This window comes from Squalius cephalus (genome assembly GCF_949319135.1).
Source record: "Squalius cephalus genome assembly, chromosome: 20".
NCBI lineage: Eukaryota > Metazoa > Chordata > Actinopteri > Cypriniformes > Leuciscidae > Squalius > Squalius cephalus.
The window spans coordinates 29,415,548-29,432,245 of NC_137141.1; the positions used below are offsets into that span (position 1 = coordinate 29,415,548).

At 36.1% G+C, this 16,698-nt stretch overlaps 1 protein-coding gene and 1 long non-coding RNA gene across 2 annotated transcripts; both read right to left on the reverse strand.

Moving 5' to 3' along the window:
* Positions 1 to 513: 513 nt before the first annotated feature.
* Positions 514 to 11,671, reverse strand: LOC307148192 (calpain-1 catalytic subunit; the record flags this gene model as incomplete). Its single annotated transcript, XM_079853547.1, has 12 exons — positions 11,643 to 11,671; positions 9,781 to 10,032; positions 9,556 to 9,628; positions 6,555 to 6,673; positions 6,300 to 6,433; positions 5,998 to 6,172; positions 3,196 to 3,270; positions 2,322 to 2,407; positions 2,081 to 2,155; positions 1,716 to 1,876; positions 1,216 to 1,382; positions 514 to 726 (listed from the first exon to the last, which is right to left on the reverse strand). The coding sequence occupies exons 2-12, from the start codon at positions 10,009 to 10,011 to the stop codon at positions 514 to 516; spliced, it is 1,509 nt and encodes a 502-aa protein (XP_079709673.1). The 5' UTR covers positions 10,012 to 10,032; positions 11,643 to 11,671.
* Positions 11,672 to 13,531: 1,860 nt separating this feature from the next.
* On the reverse strand, positions 13,532 to 15,655 carry LOC307148550. The gene is made up of 3 exons (XR_013819460.1): positions 15,610 to 15,655; positions 13,821 to 14,094; positions 13,532 to 13,593 (listed from the first exon to the last, which is right to left on the reverse strand). It is a non-coding gene; the product is annotated as an uncharacterized lncRNA (long non-coding RNA).
* Positions 15,656 to 16,698: the final 1,043 nt, after the last annotated feature.

A 16,698-nucleotide genomic window follows, 5' to 3' on the forward strand; every position in this document is an offset into this window, starting at 1 on the left:
GACAGATATCAAGCCACACTTTCATTCATCTGTTTTTACAGCTTTCCCATTCAAGTCTTATTTTGACAGGATTACAATCATTTGTTATAAATGAAACATGTCTTTCTTCTTTCCCCTTATGGCATCTAATATTGTATGCTAACATAACTGATCAATCATTAATACAGGCAAATAAAAAAATAAAACCAGCAACAACTACTGTTGTATATCATCCACCCAACAGATGACACTTACTTTAAAATTGAAAAACAGTGTGTCAAATAAAGGTAAAACAATTTCTTGGTTGGAATAATTCATAAAAACTAATACAATTCTACTTTTTTTTTCTTGAATTAACAATTGAAAGGAAAATAAGCATAAAGACAGCAGACAACAAAGGGTTTACCTCACCCTCATCAAGACATGTCTCCATTCTACTCTGAAGTCTCCTGAATATGTCTGTTGAAAAGAGAAGAACTTTAGATCATAGAGCTGTAATTTATTCAGGCTTTTTTCAGGTTTCTTTCTCATAACTTACTCAAAGTGTGTCTCATTCTTTGAGAAAATAGACAAGACGAAGGATGCGGTTTCACCAGGATTCTCCGTGCACGGTACAATCAGGTACTCTCCTGGCTCCAGTCTGAAGAATTTCATAACCTCTCTGAGCCACACTAAACCATCACTCTGTGCCACAGGCTCTCTCTCAATGAAGAACTCAGATGAAAACCTCCCACTCTGACTTCTCATCTAAAAGAGAATAATAAAATGTGTCTGGTTAAAAAAAGGACTGAATCTCTTCATAAAAGGACAATATGAGTATAATATTTGTATTATTTTTTTCACTTGCCTCTAATGGTATCTGTAAAAGTAAAATGGGGAAAAAAGGTAAAACAGCGATCATGACAGGGATATTGCAGATAATACATAAACCACTACATGTCATTGACAGTGCAGAGATCATTACAACTTTCGAAAAGCAGCTGAAGGCACATTTATTCCACAAGCACTCCACAATCTTAAACCAAGGTACACACAAAATCTGCTTTTTCTTTGCATTTCACCTCTGATAGCTTGTTTCTTAGTTTAGCGTTCTAATAAACCAGGAATTGTGCAGAATGTGCACTATGAATATTGATGGCTCTGTGACAAATTGCTCACACTGTCACTTACAAAATCATCTGGTAAATGCACAAATTACATACATAAATATGCATAGCTGCATCTTCCAATACTGACCTCAAAGACATAGAAGCCAATATCATAATTATTTTGGCTATTCCTGTTTCTCTTCTCTTGGTTCTGCATGAGGGACACCAGTGTGTTTTCAGGGCGCTGCCCACTAGCACATTCCTCATTAAGCTCATCAATTGTCACCCGAAACTGAGGGTTTGTCCAGAAGGTCTCTATAACACATTAAAAGAAGCAAATCCATGATGCAAATCTCCCGGATATTTTCTCTTTTTCAGATCATTCTCTATAAACTTTTGTGCGTGAAAATCCCAGTAGAAATACTCAGACCAGCCAGTCTGGCACCAACAACCATGCCACGTTCAGACTCACTGAAATCACCTTTCTTCCCCATTCTGATGCTTAGCAGATCATCTTGACCATTTCTACATGCCTAAATGCATTGATTTCTTGCCATGTGTTTGGCTGATTAGATATTTGCGTTGAACAAGCAGTTGCACAGGTATACCTAATAAGATGGCATATTTACATATTGAGAATAATAATACCTGTCTTAATTATGTCACCACCTGCAGTAGTCCCAGCATTCCATCTGCCAAAATGCCGTTTTGAGGTCCAGTGACATTCAGAGGAACCATCCAGAAAATCAGGACAGCTACAACAAATATCTATGCTTTCAAAAATTGTGGTGAAGTCTTCCATTGACATCCTGCCATAAAAAAAAAGTATTTCTAAGTTAATCGGCCAAAAAGCGATGCATTACATATATGAAGAAGTCATTTGCAGTTTTTGAATTGAGGGACAGCTGACAGGGGTCCTGGACCATATAAGTTAATGGGCAATAACTCTTCTCAAACCCATTTCGTCTTCCAAAAAGTGTGACGGTGGGTGCCCCCAACATGGTCATGCTCACCAGAACTCCCCATTATTTAAGACTTCATGGCAAATTTTGCGGACCTCTTCACAAACTGTGTCCCACAAAGGTGATCTGTAAAATGTATAACCAAACATGGGTGCTATGTGATATCATGAAGCAAATACAAAGAAAAGAACTTGATATGCCCAAGTGATGACATGTAGAAGCAAAGTACAGCTTTCTGCCAAGTTTGTGAACTAATTGAAGCTGTTACTGTAATGCTTGTTACAGCTCTTACCCATCACTCCAGTCTCCTCGCCACTCTTCTTCGCCCCATGGGTTTAACAATCTCACCAGATGAACTGGATTTTCATCACTCGTTACCTGTTGTACAAAGCCAGGAATCAATGTCAGTTTAAAAGGATTTATTAAAGTAAAAGAGCATGAAATTAATTAAAATTGGAGAAAGATAGCTACAATAAACACTAGTGCCAGTAAAACAACAAAAACTTTGATTCATTTTCACACAGTTCAAGCATACAAAGCTCAAAGAATTGTAAAGCAAACTGAAATGGCATGATTGCTTCAACAAAATAATTTTTATTTTATGTTTACATTTGTTATCGTTTGGTGTAGGATAGGGTTTAGGTACATTATTTTCAAACGTGATAAGAGTATTAACTTTTTAGCACCCCTTACCTGGACATTTATTTTCCAGACTGCTGCAATACATACAATAACCCGCAAAATAAAAAGCCTGATTCAGATAAAAATGAACATGCTTTTAGCGACACTGTACATTTTACTTTAAAAAGCATTGCGAAACGTGCAAGCAACAAAATATCTTTTTGGTGAAATGTTGCCACAGTCATGTTTTCCAACTATACAACATTATAAACATTTTTTTCTTTTTTTTTTTTTGTAATTTCTCTTTGTAATTTTTATTTTTACTTTTGTTGTGAAGCCTGATATATATTTTGTCAGTCTGTTAATCTGTTTTAGTTAATCCTGTAAATATATATATATATATATATGTATATATATATATATATATATATATATATATATATATATATACGTATAATGTTAAAAAATGTTTCTGAATCTCAATTCCAGTGGGAAATATTCCCTTATCAAAACTCTGAAATGGCCAGATGCTTGTGCAGTCTCACCTCAAAAACTCCTGTCACAGTGTAAGCATGTTCCGCAACTATTCCACAAAGCATCTCGTTTTCTTTAGGTGTTGTCTATTGTTACACAAACACACACACACAAAAACATTACATAATAGTACATAGCTGATCACGTACAGTATATAATTAATTAATGAACTGTTTTATATTAATTCTATGAAGTTACTTGAAAACAATTCTATAAGCAGTTTTAAAATCAAAACTCATACTGTATACTCAATGATCCACCCATATTGTTTTTTTTATTACTATTATATAATGAGTTTAATTAATCGGTTGCAGGGAAACGTATGTGAACCCTCTGGTTTTACCTGGACTTTTGCACATATTAGTTAATTTTATTTATATGTGATAAGTCACAACAATGCTCAAATGCAGCCTGCTTTTGCCTTTATTAGGCAGGACAGGAAGCAACAGGACTGGAGAGAGGACTCAAACTCAAGTCGCCTGTTGCATTACATGTTAGAGCACTGCACACAAGGCTATGGCTCTGTTTTATTTACTGCTCTCCATTTTATTTGTTTTAAGTTTGTCAGACCCAATTATGCTCTTTTTGATGTTATATGCAACATGTATGTTTTTAACACTATGATCATTTTTATTGAATTTATGACACTGCTTGGAAAGACCTAACAAATATATTATATGTGCAAACAATAGTTGTTAACAAAATAACGAAGCAGTGTTGGGCAAGCTACTTGGAAAATGTAGTGAGCTAAGATTTAAAGGTCCCATATTGTACACCTTTCTAGTTTTATTTTAGGTTTTGATGTCCTTAAGAATATATATTTGTGGTATAAGTACCAAAAACCATCTCAATGTATTTTTACAACTCCTTTCTCGGGAGCTCTGCCAAGAACAGGTCAATTTTGGCCTGTCTAATTAACATTCATGAGCCTCTCTTCTGATTGGCCTGTTGTTTTCTGAGTGACGCACGGCCAGGCCAACCACAGGTAACTAGGGTCATGTATGCTGTAGCCTGCTGTGGCTTGGTGATGCTCACAAGTAAGGTAAATAAAACACCTGTAATGATGGTGATAAATTATTTGTTATTAAAGCATAAACATTCACAAACCACTGTTAATTTAACATAAAAGCAAGCATAGGCTACTGCGTGCATGGTTTGGCATGACAGAAATAGCGCAAAGTGCGCTCCCTTAATAATTCCTTAAAAGCTGACATCTCAGTTCATCGCGATCACACAAAGCTCCGTTATTATCAATGAAGCTGACTGCACAATAAATCTTTCATAATGTCAACATTTGCCAGCATGCAACACAGAACAAAAAAACTCAGTTTTGAGCGGTGAGTGGATTATACCTTAAATGCATCTCATTGGCCATTGCGTTCAACAAATCAACACATATGTCTGATTGACTACATTGCTCAACGCTGCAAACATGTTATAAATAGAAACTCGTTCTGGCCTGTAAAACGTTTTTATTTAGTTTGAATTATTCTTTTTGCTTTTGTGCAACATATGAATAACAATTTATTTGTTTTTAGATGTTTATTTTTAGATACTTCTATTTTGCAGGAGTCCCGCAAATCGTTTTATTCTTCCGCAACCCGCACACACAAGAGTAACGTTACCTTACCGCCCGCGCCCAGACTCTGCGTTGGGTCCCACGGAAGTGCAGGTCTCTACATCCATCGTCTGAACAGCATTTTCTCGACATGTTTCCGTGTTGTTGTTGCTCAGCAACGATGTTGTCTGGGGGTTGAGCAGAAGGATGGAGGGATGGTGGGCAGTGCTCGGGGTGGGACTGAAGGCGGTGACTGAGTAGTTCTGACATCATATTTTTACGGAAGTCACAACGGGTGTGAAAAGGCACAGCTACTTTATGCAGGCTGTGTGTATTTGTCTGTGAATTGACTCTTTTGAAACTTATATGGTAGTTACATAGCCCCTAGACCTCTGTTATCATGAAAAAAGCCAGGAAATTTCATTTTTGACAATATGGGACCTATAGGCAAAACTTTCTTCAAAGGTTAAACCAACCTTCTATTTTGACAGGTTGCTGTGTAGACCTTATTTGAGTCTCTGTGTTTTTATGATATGATGATAGTTTTTCTTAAATGAAGTGGTAAAATGCTGCTGAATTGACTCTCAGAGCAGCTGTGTAGATGAAGTTCATGCATTCATGTCCTCATGGCTGAAAACATCGCGAGCATCATGCGTGCCTCTGTGTGTGTGTGTGTGGTAAATGAAACTGCGCGTCTGCGCCATTCATTCACAGAGACACGCAGAACACGCATGGTTGATTCCTATTTAAATAGTCTTTATGCAGTTTAATATTCACTGACATTAGTCTATATCGCGATTTTATTTAAGTTAACTGACCTACTTTTCATCCAGTATCTGACAAATTCCGTGAAATTCCACGTTATAAAGTAAATTCTGTTTTTATGCCTGGATTCCGCCCGTGTTTTTCGCATTGCGGGAATGAAATCATATGGCCCTATGGTTGCCAACCGCCGTAAAACACACAAAGAAGAAGACATCACCGTCACTTACTGATCCAGCATCAGTGATGCTTAGCAGTTGTATTTCTGATTTGAGCTTGAGCTTTAGAAATGCTTGGGAAAATGTAGCTTGTGTGGACGCTACCGCACTACTTGATAAAAAAAAAAAAGAGCTTCGCTACTGAAAAGCTATTTGATTCAGAAAACTACCACCACACTACTGAGAAGTGTAGTTTGTAGCGACGAAACTGCCCAACACTGTTATGAAGTACTGGATGAATTACTGGATCCAGGATTTGGTGATTTCTTTCTTACCACTGTATTAGAGCCGCAACCTATAAGCGTTTTTGACGTGAATGCACATTCCATGATTTTCCACAAATCAGCAGGAGCTGTATTCAGGTCATAATACATATGCGTCCCACCAGTGAAGTCCATCAGGGCCTCAGATATGAAACCAGCATTCAAGTCAGCATAGGACCCGCACACCCTGTAAAGACAGATTATTTGAATTCACTACTCAACATACAGTAAACCAATAATGTAAACCATTTTAAACAACGCAAATCAATGAAGAATGACATGCAAGATAATGAAAAGGACAGAATGATACCCACTTTGCATATGCTTTCTCCAGTAAGGCTGGCCAAAATTCATTAGACGTTTTTGAACACACAAAAAGTAGTTCGTCATCAATAGTTGGAAGTTGGTCATCAATAACAACATCAATCCATTTCCCAAATCGCCAAAACTGTAAGATATATTACAAACAGTGAAAAATAAAATGGAAACAAAATGCAAAAAGGGGAAATATGACCCAAGAAATTATAATGTAAAAAAATTATGAAAAACTGAACAGGTATTGTAGTCACCCTGAAGTGAAATATCCCAGCATAATCCTTGGTGAATGATTGTTCAGCTGGCATGACCTGTTTCATGATATCCTTCTCAAAAGTCAGAGCCCCAATTGAAGCCAAAAACCAACAGTTTCCTAAATAAATAAGTAATTAAAAATAGTCAAATATCTGCATTTTTTTTCCCATATGAAAAGTTTAATGGTTCATAAAAGTTATCAACATTTGGGTTTCGTTAGGGCAGTGGTTATGGTGTGCCATTAAAACTTTTACGGCCAATTGAAAAATATTGGTACAGTAAAATGTACTAAAACTTCATATTTCACAAGATATATTTTGTGAAGGATTTTTTAATTAATCATAACTAGCATTTATTTTTCTTGCAGGAACAACATTCATATGCTTTTGAATGTTAAATGCTTCCAAACCCTTTGGTCTAAAACTCGTGACCTTGAGTGTGTGAGTGTATAAAAAACAAATAGGGGAAATGAAACTAGACAGATGTCTAGGTTTGAAAACTTGTGATTAACAATGAAGTAATCAAGAAAACAGAGTTTGCTTCTACCTAGTAACAAAAGGGTTTGCCAATGAAGAACCAATCAAATTGTAGGGAAATTATGTAATGTATCATGTCATTTTCGCCATGCTCCTATTCTATAAAAACTGTTGTATTCCTTTTGCGGGTGGGATTCTCTCTAAAAGTTGTCTGATCATCCGGCCGTGATTAAAGCATATTCGAAGGTATTGTCTGAAGTCTGTCGGTCATTATTGCTGCGCAGCAAGTGAATTAGGGGAACAAGTTAGGGTTAGGAAACTCAAAGCCAGTTGTCGACTGTAGACGCAGTGCTAGAGTATAAAGATTAAAGGGCCGAGACGTCGTCGAACTCGAAGCCAGTTGTCGACTGTAGACGCAGTGCTACATAAAGATTAAAGGGACAAGACGCCGTCAAACTCGAAGCCAGTTGTCGACTGTAGACGCAGTGCTACATAAAGATTAAAGGGACAAGACGTCGTCAAACTCGAAGCCAGTTGTCGACTGTAGACGCAGTGCTACATAAAGATTAAAGGGGTGATGAACTGAGAAATCAAAGTTTCCTTGAGCTTTTGACATATAAGAGATCATCATACTATAATCATATCCTGTAAGTTTCAGAACTGAAAACTACCTTGTTAGTCCAATAAAAGCTTTTATAGACATCAGGCTCAGCAAACGACTCGTTTTTCAAAGTGGGGAACAATGACGTCAAAGAGGATAAAACACCGCCTCCACAAAAGAAGATCAACGCCTACTTCAACACGGCCTCTTTAGCCCCGCCCACCGATTCGCCCAAACATGCTAAATAACATAGGACGACATGATAATTGCTACCGGATCGAGCTACTTCCAAGCAATAAACATGCAGTTTACTAAATATTGTGCAGTGCCTGTTTGTGGAAGAAGACAGTCTGCATAAGCTTCCTTCGGATTCCAGCATGGTTAAACTTTATTAAATCAGTCAATCACAATTTCCCTACACGGATCTGCCAGCAACATGTAAGTAACCATGTGTACTCTAATGCCTGATCTGCGATCTGTGGTTTCTGTGTAATTATTCAAGTTCAGATTCTCTTAAAATCGTTCAATACTGTTTATGCATCAGCGACTAAACGATCAACTTCACATAATTTCTCGTAGTATTATGAAAATAATCTTTTTTTAAACTGTTATTAAATTATATAGCCTACAGAAAGCGATCAAAGAACGATCCCTTTCGCCCAAGCTGTCAATCAAACTGCAGCGCGAGCCGCGAGAGCTTATCTGGACACTTACCAAACTCGTGATGACATAATGACACTGTTACACTACACAACGAAGCTCTTACTGTGTACTCACATCGTGTTTGCATTGTGATTTGGTGTAAGCATTTGTGAGAGTGCAAAAATTGCGTTGCAATGATAAGATCTTTATTCACGCGATCAACAGACTGTCTGTCATCTGCTCAGTGCTCATCATGCTGCAACCTTTCATGTGATGGAATAGATTTAAATATAATGCTTTAAACGATACTTTTCACGATGTGTTAATCTCGATAGCTGTATTAGTAAAAACGTAGTACAAGTTTTCGAGAGAGTTCCTGTAATACTAGCTATTTCATATGCAAGCATGTCAGCCAATCACAGCAGTGGGCGTTTGCACTGCAGTCTCACAGCAGACACGCCCCTTAAAACGGAGCGTTCAAATCTGAGGCAGAAATCAGGCTTGGAAAAATGGCTTTTATTTATAAATTATGAAAAAAATTTATGTAAAAATCATACTAACATTATAAGGGCACCCCAGACAACATTATAAAATAATAAAACAATCCAGTTCATGACCCCTTTAAAGGGACAAGACGTCGTCAAACTCGAAGCCAGTTGTCGACTGTAGACGCAGAGCTAGTGTATAAAGATTAAGTGTCGACTGTAGACGCTTGGGTGTCGATTGTAGCAAAATAAAAAAGATATAATTATGAAGTGTCAACTGTAGACACTTGGGTGTCGATTGGAGACGACCCAGGTAATTAGGTTCCAGGTACGTAAGAAAAATCTACCACAGTAAATTTCATAGTAAAATGACAGAGACAGACAAAGGAAATAGCACGAACCATAACAGTTTCTTGTGAGCATACGAAAGTCTGTAGATTATTTTTATTTTTGCGACGGTCCCTTTGTAGAAATATGTACCAATTGTGTCAAACATGATTTTCATATAACGATGTATATTATTAGGCAAGTTTCACATCATTGTCACACTGTGGTTTCCTCAGGAACAGACTGAAGACTCCTATAATAGATATAAACTCAAACTTTAATAATAGTACTCTGGAACAAGCTGACAGGCAGGGAAACACACATAAACACAACAGCAATGACAAATTGTGGATGATACCGGTTTAATTGTTATGATGAGTTGATATTGAGAGGAGAACAACAGTGGCCCAGGAAACATTGTATAGTAGACATAGCATATGATACCAGTATGTGAATAACACAAACTTACCTAATACACTCCCCTGTGCATAGTCAAACCTGGACACGTCATCTACAATAAAATTAGGGTCTGACACCAATTCCTGATAAGAGAAAATGAAATGCAGTTCTTTCAATACCAGGACACGGACACATAAAATTAAGAGATTTGTTGTAATTTCGAGCAAAGCTGTGAAAGCCATTATGGCAGAAGGTATCAAATATTTCTAGAGAGAATTCTGTATGGTTTACATACGGATGGCCGCTTCCACACAACTTGGGACATATCCACCGCAGGCGGCTCATCATCAAACGTGCCAATGGAGCTGTTGTCTGGAGGGAACAACTCATCGTTGTATAGTGTGTTTTCAGTGAGACAGTTCTGGTGAAGCTCCTGGTAGTTCTGATCCAGGAAGTTCAAAGGACTGGTAGGAGAATTCACATCATCTTCATTTGGGTTGTGGTGGCACCCATCTGGGGGAGGCATTTTTCACACAGAATCCTTTTGCTGCATGACAAACAAATACAAACACAGTTTGTACAGTGTGCACCACCTAATTTATGTATAGGCACAATAGTATCAGTAATGTTTATTAGCATTATGCTTGTGTATCAACATGGGTGCACATGGCTACAGTTCTTTACACGGTCAAATTAAATGAAAGAGCCCTTACAAAGGGAATATACTTGTCTCCGCCTATAGCTGGTGTGTGGGGATCGCACTGGCCCTATTGTACTGTGGCTGCCGTCGCATCATCCAGATTGTAAAGCTCTTTGGCAGCACACTGGTGAGACCCCTGATATAACTGTAAAGCTCTTTTCGGTGTACAACAGCACATAATAAAAGTGCTATATAAATGCTTCCTTCCTTCCTTCATAACACTATTTACACTAAATGCAAAGAACATTGTGTTCGCATCTAATAGCCTCTGCCAAAAAACAAATAAATTGGATTTCTGAAAGCAAGACTAGTCTGAAATTCAAGACATTAGCGGATGTCTACGCCAAAGTGCATTGCAGCAAAAGTTTTGGCCGCATGACAAAGCATCTCTTTTGCAAACTCATGTGTTTTTCCTCTCAGATGCAACACCACTATTAAAATTCACGTCGCATCGATGGGCATGGCATAGGCCAAAGGCATAGTTCACTGGCATTGTTTTTTAACAAATAATAGAAATATAAAGAGTAAAAAGAAATACATGAAAATTAATAAATTTACAGAACTTCTCAAGCCCTAATTTTTTTTTGCTCTTCCTGCGATACCATTTGCATCCCACCTGCACCTAAAATAAAGAGGAAAGCCAACCCCTGGCTGATTGCCAACCTTGAACTATTCAATCAGATATCTCAGACAATTTCAACATCATATTCATTGCATCCTTCACAATGTTGTTTTGTAATTATTATTATTTTTATTACACCACATTGCCATAACATGTCTCCATGAATAGGAACAGTGGGTTAAGTTTCCACAAGGTGGAACAACTATAAAGTTTAAAACCAATGGGGAGACAGCTGTTCTTTGAACAGAAGCGACTGAAAATACGAAACACACAACATGATGATTCCTGGCATACTGACAGAAATATTGAGTGCTGAGTAAAACAAAACAAAAAGTAGTTTAAAAGATTATGGAAATTGGGCCACAGTTAAATTAGCCGGTTTAAGTATTACTCGTGTTGACAAATTCATCTTTTGTAAAACTTTTGGTAACACTTTACAGGTTTTTGGTAAAACTTTAGGTTCATTAACTAACATTAGTAAATAAACTAATAATGAGCAATACATTAGTTACAGTATTTATTAATGTTAGTTAATAAAAATACAGCTGTTCATTGTTTGTTCATGTTAGTTCACAGTGCATTAACTAATGTTTAACTAATACAAAAAAATCTAACACTTTATAGGCTACTCTTAAATTGAACTGACGTGACGACACTAAACGGAAAAATACACCGCTCGTTCTTAAAACTCTGAATATCCAAAAAACTAACGTCAACAAAACACTAGCATGATAACTTCCAAGCATTAAAACACTCTCTTAACTAATATTGACTTCACCGTTCACTTTATATGTCTCATTTCTGTAGTCTTGTGAGCAGCTCTGTAAACACATACCTGTCTCTCTCTCTCGGGCTCGCTGTGCTGCTCTGAATCTGATGTGAAACAGACTGTGTCAGCAGGACGCGATTTGTTTTGTTTGTTTGTTTTTTGGTTTTTTTTTGCAGGGTGGTAGGGGAAGACTCATGAATATTCATTAGGGAACTCATCCCTAATTGGCTCGCCGATACTCCGACGTTCTGAGAAGCCATGGTAACCCCAAACAATGAGATATGGGGGGGGGGGGGGGGGGGGGGGTATACCAGTATACCTAAATGCCTAGGTATACTGACTTAATGTATGAACTATCTCACTTGTACAGTACAAAATTATTATTAAGGCTACCAGGAAAGCTAACTAAATTTATTAAATTCATTCACAAGTACTATAACTACATAACGTGTAACAAGGACACTGTAAAATAAAGTGGGTAACACTTTATTTTACAGTGTCCATATTACATATGTTACATGTACTTACCATAGTAATAACAGTAAATTATGCCTAATTACATGCAACTAACCCTCAACCAAACCTCTTTCCTGATCCTATAGTGCATGTTGTTAATTATTATCACTCAGTACTTAAAATAATTACACTGTAACAATGACACCTTAAAATAAAGTGTAACCATAAAGTGTTACCGAAAAGTATATAACTACACATCAAGCACTAATCAGAGAATACATTAGCTTTAGTTATGTGATGTCAAAAGTGATTACATAAAAGGGAGAAAGAAAAAAAGAAAACCATGTACACTTGATACCCATTCTGAACTGAGCATGAATAAACAAAGAAAAGGTGATGAGGCATATGTTGACTTATTTCTCCAAAAAGCAATTTTGTGTGACAGGTTCACTCTCATTAGGTATCGTCTTCATTCTCCTCAGTCTCTTCAATGTATCTGATGGGAGAAGAACTTTAGATGACAGAAGCTAACAGAAAAATCCCAGGTATCACCGAATTCATAAAATTAACTATACCAAACATTTTCTACTGCATATACTTCTATATCATGTGTGCCTAAAACGATTGAAAATTGTATTGTACCATCATGTATGTAATGCACATCAGTTTTGTATTTTATTCATTTATTTAATGGTTGTTATTCACACAAATAAGCCTTAACGTGTTTGTGGCCCTGGGTTGTCTTTGCTTTTTAGATTTCCAGTGACATCCAGGAGATCTATCCAGAAAATCAGGACAGAAACAGCAGATATCCAGGCTTTCAAAGTTTTTGGTGAAATCTTTCATTGGCATCCTGCAAAACAATGATCCTGAGTAAATAATACCCAATATGCGATTCATACATTGTAAATGAAGGTGTCATATATTACAACACGATCAATGCTAACCAGAACTCCCCATTGTCAAGTTTTTCACGCTTGCGGTCCTCCACACTCACTGTGTCCCACAAAGATCTTCTGAAATAATTATGTACAGTATACACACAAAATATATTGGCTTTGATGTGCCATACCAGCATCACAGCAACCCTATTATATGTATAAAATGATATATATGATAACCCTATGATATATAGCAAACAACCATTTATGTACAGTTGCCTACGTGAATGTGAGGTGATAGGACAAAGTAATCAAAGTTACTTTTAAGAGTAATGCATTACAATATTACGTTAATTCCTAAACAAAATGTAACTAATTGTGTTATTTACTTTTTATTGTAAGTAATGCATTTTGTTACTTATGCTTTTTCTCAGTTTCTTCTAATTGGTTACTTCTAATTGTAAAACAAAATATTTTGCTGTAAATTTGAAAGTAATGCATGGGATCTTATGCTTTCAAAGCTAGCTCGCTATTTCTAGCGTCTTAAAAACTGTCTTCCCACGCTTTAAGTGTCTAAAACAGCAATATTGTGGTTACCCAGACATACCTATATTCCCTTGGGCGTAGTCAAACCTGGACACTGTATCTACAATAAATTCAGCTTTATCTGGATACAATTTCTGAAAAAGAAAAAAAAAAGTAATATCTTCAGTATTTGACTTGTGATCTGCTTTCTGTGAAAGGGATGTGGTTTATAGTGGTTTTAATAGTCTTTTAAATTCTTTAAAGCATTTAGATTGTCAGTGTCACATCTTTTAGCTTTCCATAAAGGTTATAAAATTTTACACTTCTAATTGGGTGTGCATTTTTATCAGAACAAGTCAAAGATGAAGTATAGATTACATACCGATGGTCTTATCCACTCCACTCGGGCCATGACTTCTGGCTCCAGCAGCCCTTCGCCAATGGAACGAGGGTCTGGCGGGAAAACCTCATCAACAAATCTCTGTCTTGTCTTAAGACAGTAGTCTTGTAAAAAGTTGTAGTCCTGATCCATGAACTTCAAAGGATTTGTTTCAGAGCCCATGCCACCCTTCGTGTTGCGGTCATCCATGATTTTTAGGCACATGCCGTGTGGAACCGCTGGAGGAGGCATTTTGAAATCTGTCAGGATTTCTTTACTATTAAAAATAGGAAATTACAACAACAATACAAAGATATTACATTGCTTTAATAAAAGTTACCTCTATCACATTCATATTCACCAGTTCCCATTGACAACCTGTGCCATTCCCTGCCACCAGAAATACCAGCCGCAATCTTTATTTTAAGAGGAAGGTCAATGTTTACCCTGACAGATCAATGAGTCAGTTCATCTTACAGCTCTATGACTGTTCTTGTGGTATGTGTGCTAAGAGTCTTTGAACATAGTTGTTCACATGTTCGATTAAACCTAAACAGAACACATCCTGTTATTGATTTTTCGGTAACACTTGATAATAACGTTCAGTTGTAAGTCATTTATAAGTGGTTAGTTAATGATGAACTAATCATTTACAAAACATGAATATGCGTTTCATAAATGTTCAATAAATTATGTTATTTTTTTGTATGTATGTAGAAATTAGAGGGTGCAGAAAGTGTTGTAAATGCCTTGTATACACGTACAGATAATTTGTAACAGGTAAGTAACAGTGTTCAACACAATGATGTGTAAATGCATGAATAATCATTTACAACACTTTTTGCATCCCCTAATCTAAAGTGTAAACTATTCATCACTTGTAAATGTGTTACACATCATTCGTAGATAACATTCGTAGATCTTATGCCTTATTGATTCTTGAAGTGGCAATCTACGAATGATGTGTAACACATTTACAAGTGATGAATAGTTTACACTTTAGATTAGGGGATGCAGAAAGTGTTTTTAAATGATTTATTCATGTATTTACATATCATCTATAACAGGTGTTGAACACTGTTGTGTGTGCTGCAGTGTAAGTGCTGACTGGTGAGGGTATAGACAGCTGTCTTCTCTGAAACACATGGAGTCTTTAACCACTGTTCACCTGATGTGAGCAAAACATACAAAAAAATGTAACATCATTTATTAAGCATTTATGAAATGCATAGTCATGTTTTGTAAATGATTAGTTAATCATTAACTAATTAATTGTAAATTACTTATAACTGAATCTACAAAACATACATAAAATAATGAACATATTACTTATTAATCATTTATGAAAGCATAGTCATGTTTCATAAATGATTAGGTAATCATTTACTAATCACTTGTAAATGACTTGTAATGGGATTTACAAAACATACATAAAATGTTAGCATATCACTTGCTAATCATTTATGAATATTTTGTAAATGATTAGTTCATCATTAACTAACCACTTATAAATGACTTACAACTGAACGTTATTATAAAGTGTTACCCACAGTATAATAAATCCTTACAGAACAACATCTACAGATGTAAATGTACACTAGTACTTTATTTTGCATATGTTACATACTAAAGACAAAATAACTAAATTCATACAAGTATACAATCCATAAAGTGCTTTTTTTTGTTAAATCAATTAGTTTGTATCTACAAACTGAATATAGGTCTTCCCTTCCAATGAGTCTATTGAGGTTTAACCTATTGCATTACTGACATGAATAAGATGAATATGTACCTTCAGAGATGCAATGAATTTTCACCCAAGTGACTGGTAATCTTCTCCGTCTTTACACACTTTTGCCTTACTTCAAGCTTTTAAACACTTGTAGAAGCCCTGCCCCATTCCCAGCGTAGGTGTTTATAACAAAGTTATTGACATCTGAACTCTTCTGAATCTTTGTCATTATAAGACACTGAAATCCTCCACATTTGCCAAAGGACAAAAGATTGGTCTACGTGTTTCACATTAGCAAGTTATTATTGTTATTATTATTATTTTCTTGGAGGAAAGATAGCATGGTTTATTTCTCTGCATAATATAATAAAATACATGCTGCTTTTATAGACATTACAGTTTAGTTTGCTTTTATGGTATGGGTTTATGTAAGGCCTCCAAAAAATGCATTCAGTGCAGCAGAAACCAGTCTTGTAATTGTAATTAATATGTTTATAATATATTTATAATGATGAGTAAAAAATATATAATTTATGACCATAGTAAGTAAGAGTAGCCTATGAGACATTTCTTGATAAATGAACACTCATGCCAGCCAGGTTTGTTAGGTATTTAAATCCTTGAGCCAATACAGTATATGCAAATGAAAATCACTCAAGTCTGATCAAGTCCTGCCACTGTGCAAAGAGGGGAGTAGTTTGATGGTGCCAAGCTATAAGAATGTGCAATCACTTTGAAACTGTGAGGGTACTTTGGAAAAAAAAAAAATATACCAAGACAAACATCTTTCAAAAGCTTTAAAACCATCTGTTTGTTCACTTGGAAGGAAAACGTTTTTTTATTATTTTTTTTTTATTAACGAGACCCTCTGAGTAAGACCACTTAAAAGTTCGATGTGTTAATGTTTGTTCATAATATCCAAGAATACATTTTCTATTTCTTAGGAAATTCTGGGCACTGCACCGCTGCTATACACGAACAATCGGTAATGATTTATCAAACATTCTGTGGAAAAAATCCTCAGTGTATCAAAACATGTTAATATCATGCTTTTTAATCATAAATTCACAAAGTAACTTGAAAATAAAGTGAATTATTTACAATTCGCACTGATAAACATATTTCGGTTAAATTGGTTCACAGGGCACA